Here is a 4,341-nt window from a genome sequence, read left to right on the forward strand (position 1 = left end):
ATCCGCACCCGCCTGTCCTCCGCGCCGGGCGGGGACCGCGCAGCGGGCGCAGGAGAAGGCGGGCGGGGCGCGGGCCGTGAAAACCCGCTGGGGAAAAAAAGAAGAAAAAAAAACCCTCCACCAACAAAACAAAACAAAACAAAACAAAACAAACAAACAAACAAACAAAAAATCCCTCTCCCTTCCTATGAAATGCTGAAAAGGCGTCTCGGGGCCCTTCGAGTGGGCGAGCAGATCCTCGTGTGTGTTTACAGACGAGTTTCCCAACTCCCCACGTCATGAAGGGCTCTCCCTTCCCCTGCGCTGTGAAGAATATGTTCTTAACTCTTTATTATTCAGAATAAAAACTTTATTTCTTTTTTTTTTTTTTTTCAGTACGTGAGCAGCAAGGAATGTATAACTTTCAAAACAAATCTAGCCTTTTCAGCTTCACACGCTTTCCACCTAGCTGGATGTTACAAGCATAAAGTATTCAAACCGTGATCTTTTTTCCCATATTTTATTGCATCATCATCATCATCATCGTTATCACCATTTTTAATAAAAGGAGTTATAGTTTCCTTTCAAGTGATATTTCCTATGCGTGCCGATATGCCATCTAACATATGGCCAGGTAAATACCTCCTGAATATTCAGGGTACAGATTTTTTATATATATATAAATATGAACAAATGGGGATAAATAAAATTTTAAACACTTAGATTATTCAATGTTTGCCAAAAAAAAAAATATAAATAAATCTGAATGTTCACCAGCATACACACATTGAAAGACTTACACGTATTAATAATTGTCCAGGGAGTCCCTGTCCAAGCGCTTTTGATGTCTTTCTCGCTATTTAAAAGAAGTGCAATAAAAAAAATTGCTTCCCCGTGGGATCAATCATGTATGAACAAATTCACATTTAAGAATTCCTTTTATAGAAAATTTGTTCATATACCCTGTTTTGATAAAAGTGTAGAAGGTAAAGTATAAAGCCTCTGTATACTCCCAAAGTGAGACACAAGGCTACAGTTCAAGAAGATAAATATCCACTAGTGAAACTATAGAGCAATTCAAGCAACAAATATTGCTACGTCACATAAACTAGAAAACCCTTTTACCAAAGGAAACAAAACAAACCAAAACAAACAAAAGAAACAAGAAGGGGAGGGGAGGGCACATGGGAGGAGGAGAGAGAGAGAGAAGGGAAGGGGTGAATACTTTCCAAAAGTTGGGGGCTTGGTGTTCCACTTAGTGACTCCTGTCTCTTACAGATGGGTGAGTTTGGGCGCTTCCTGAATTCTTCCCTGAGAAGGATGGTGAGCGGTAAGGTCTGTGTATGTTGGGTGCGGATCGCAAGGTCCATGGTGGTGATTGTTGGCCATTGGCCCAGCCCCACTGTAGTCCATGTTGGCAGAGGGAGGATGAGGGAGATGAGTTAGACCAAAGATAGAAGGCCCAGAATTGGTCATGGTCTCCACGTAGTTGCCCCCTACATAGACGGGGCTTCCCTGTATATGTGGATTCCCATAACCGTTGCCTTGAAGAGGATGAGTATCGTATTCAGGTGTCACAGCTGCCGTCCCCGTGTATCTCTTTTGAGGAGGTGGGCAATTATTAAGAGGAGCAGTATACGATGCAGGGATGCCATAGGTGTTTTGATGAGGCTTGTTAAATGGCGGAGGCGACTGGGGCTCATAGGGGACACTGTTTACTAAAGAATGCATAGAGTTTAGGTATCCCCCAGCAGCTGGAGGGACAGGGCTTCTGCTTGGGGACTGTCCTCCTGAAGAGGTCATCATGCCCTTGCCCTTTTGATCCTTTTTGTATTTCATTCTGCGGTTCTGGAACCAGATTTTGATCTGTCTTTCTGTGAGATTGAGCAAATTAGCCATCTCTACCCTTCGTGGCCTGCAAAGGTACCTATTGAAGTGGAACTCCTTTTCCAGTTCTACCAGCTGGGCACTTGTGTAAGCTGTACGGGCTCGCTTAGAGGAGGCTTGCCCCGGAGGGCTTTTATCACCAGCACAACTCTCACCTATGTAAATCACACAAAAAACACAATCAGCATGGTGAACCCAGACACGCAACCAGAGACAACCGCCAGCAATTCCAGCACCTGGAGAGTCCATCTCTCAGATGCGAGGTGGACACCCTCATGTGCAACAAATACTCCTCCATGGCACGAGCTCAGTCATGCCAACCTACAAGCTTCGACAGTTTCCTTCACCTCATTAGCAGCACTATATGACTATACTTCCTTCCTTTAAGAATGACAGCATACGACATATTTTGAGCTTTGCATAAAGGAATAAGAAAGGTTCAGGGCAACACAGTGGGGTTTAGAAACTCTGAAGGTGAACCTATGGATCTACTAACATAGTGGGGTCTGGGTCTTCAAGAACTGGCTGTTCTCCACTGCACTAAAGACCTGCAGCCCTCTTCTTCTGAAAAATCTGATACATACACATCAGCTAGAGATGCCCAAAAGTTAGGTATCTACAATATAACATTATAACATATAAGCGTAGAATTGACAGTATAGTGTTTCTATCACATCTAGCGTATAGCATAAACATACGGTAGTGATTGGGAAGTATAATATACATGAGAACAAGGCTTAGGCTTGCGTATAGGCATACAGACATATTTAAATGTTACTGCTTTTGAATAAAAAAAAAAAAAAAAAGATACTGAAGGCTGTAAACAGCAATGTTATTAGGGCTTTAAAAAGCAGACTGGTGAAGACATTTGCTAAAGTTTTGGACTCTATTTCCAAAGCACATTTAAGAGATAAAGAGGAAGAGGTTAATACAAGCCCAAGTCCTGGGCATCAGAGCTAGCACTGGTGTTGTCAATTTGGGTTTCCTCGAGTAATAAAAGTGTTAATATACACTTCCACCCCTCAAATAATATTTTATGGGCTGAAGTTTATGGCACTCGAGAATTACTTTTGTTTACCAGGCTTGTAACTTTGCCAATCAACTTGTTAAAATAGAAAGAGGTTCTGACTGCATGCAGGGCATTGATCCTGCCTGCACGTGATTATGAGCTATTTTATTCCTGTTACACTTCAACAGAGATAGGTCACTGTCTTATTAATCTAACAGCACTGTGCCAACAAAGTACTCAGGACAGGCCTCTGGCTTGGCCTGGGCTGCTCCACATTGACATGATTTACTGGAGGGGGGATTACCTAAGAAATGTGATAGATGCAAGAGGGCACAAGTGGCTTAGCCACTAGGAAACAAAATCACTTCGGACCCATCCTGCAAGGCTGGGAAAGTTTTGCAGGAGGTGATTTGTTCACTGAGCTCCCTTTGGAAGTGGTGGGAACTCCGTTCCAAAGGCTCAAGGGGGTGAGCTTGGAGAGGAGAAGAGCCCCTTCCCTCCCCTCCCCAAAGTGAAGGTGGGCGCCCTGCCCTTCTCCCGGATGCGTGGCCAGCCCAAGGGTACCCAGGGAGAGGGGGGAACATGTTTCATACCTGAACTGGAACTGCTGTTTTTCTGCTTTGTGTTTTGCCGAGACTCTTTCATCCACGGGAATATCTGTTTGGACATGGTGGGCGAGTTAAGAGCTGGGCTCTTGGTGGGGTTGGCCGGGGCAGGGTTACTGCTGGCATTTTGAGATGGTGAGGCGGAGGACGGAGGTGGAGGTTGTGCCTGCTGGGCCGGAGGTGGTTGCGGTGGGGCCTGTGGGTCGGCGAGGCCGGGGGGCTGGAGAGGCTGGCTGGGGAGGGTCCTCATGCAACTCTCACTGATGTCATTGGCCTTGTGGTGGGACACGGAGCTGCCGGGGGACTGGAGGGAGCACGCAGGGCGGTGGTACTCAGTTTCCACAAGTGATGAAGATGGAGGATATTGCTGCTGACTCGCATTATAAGTGAAACCATTTGCTCCTTGGTAGGGGTAGGCACCATAGATTGCAGAGCTGTCGTAGTAGGTCGCTTTTTGCATTTCGTTGTTTCCCAATATTTATTTCGCAAACTGACAGGGTCTTGACACCCTTGGAGAATAACATTGGCACCCCTCTGTCACGTGGCGCTCTTCCTCCAATGGCCTCTCCGGGCAGACCTGGGGTGTGGGGAGAGCAGAGCAGGGTGAAGAAATGGTACAAATCCATCTTACTTTCAATAGCTAAGTGACATGAAAGCCATAAAAGAAAAAGTGGTCAGCAATATTTAGCAGCATGACTTGGCCTCAGGCGCAGAGCATTTCGATATAAAAGCTGCTTGGGTTTACTGGCAGCTACAAATATGTGCTTTGCTGCACCGGGATAGGGGCTTTCTAGGATTTTTTCTTTCTTTCTTCTTAAGAAACAGAGCAGGGCACCACACAGCAAGGGGGTTGATCGTTTA

General features: G+C 45.5%; 1 protein-coding gene across 1 annotated transcript; it reads right to left on the bottom strand.

The window, feature by feature from the left end:
- Positions 1–339: 339 nt before the first annotated feature.
- Positions 340–4,057, bottom strand: HOXA3 (homeobox A3). Its single transcript, XM_009887174.1, has 2 exons — positions 3,469–4,057; positions 340–2,021 (listed from the first exon to the last, which is right to left on the bottom strand). The coding sequence occupies exons 1-2, from the start codon at positions 3,938–3,940 to the stop codon at positions 1,252–1,254; spliced, it is 1,242 nt and encodes a 413-aa protein (XP_009885476.1). The 5' UTR covers positions 3,941–4,057; the 3' UTR covers positions 340–1,251.
- Between the last annotated feature and the right edge of the window lie 284 nt (positions 4,058–4,341).

This window comes from Charadrius vociferus, unplaced genomic scaffold (assembly GCF_000708025.1).
Source record: "Charadrius vociferus isolate BGI_N301 unplaced genomic scaffold, ASM70802v2 scaffold366, whole genome shotgun sequence".
Taxonomy (NCBI): domain Eukaryota; kingdom Metazoa; phylum Chordata; class Aves; order Charadriiformes; family Charadriidae; genus Charadrius; species Charadrius vociferus.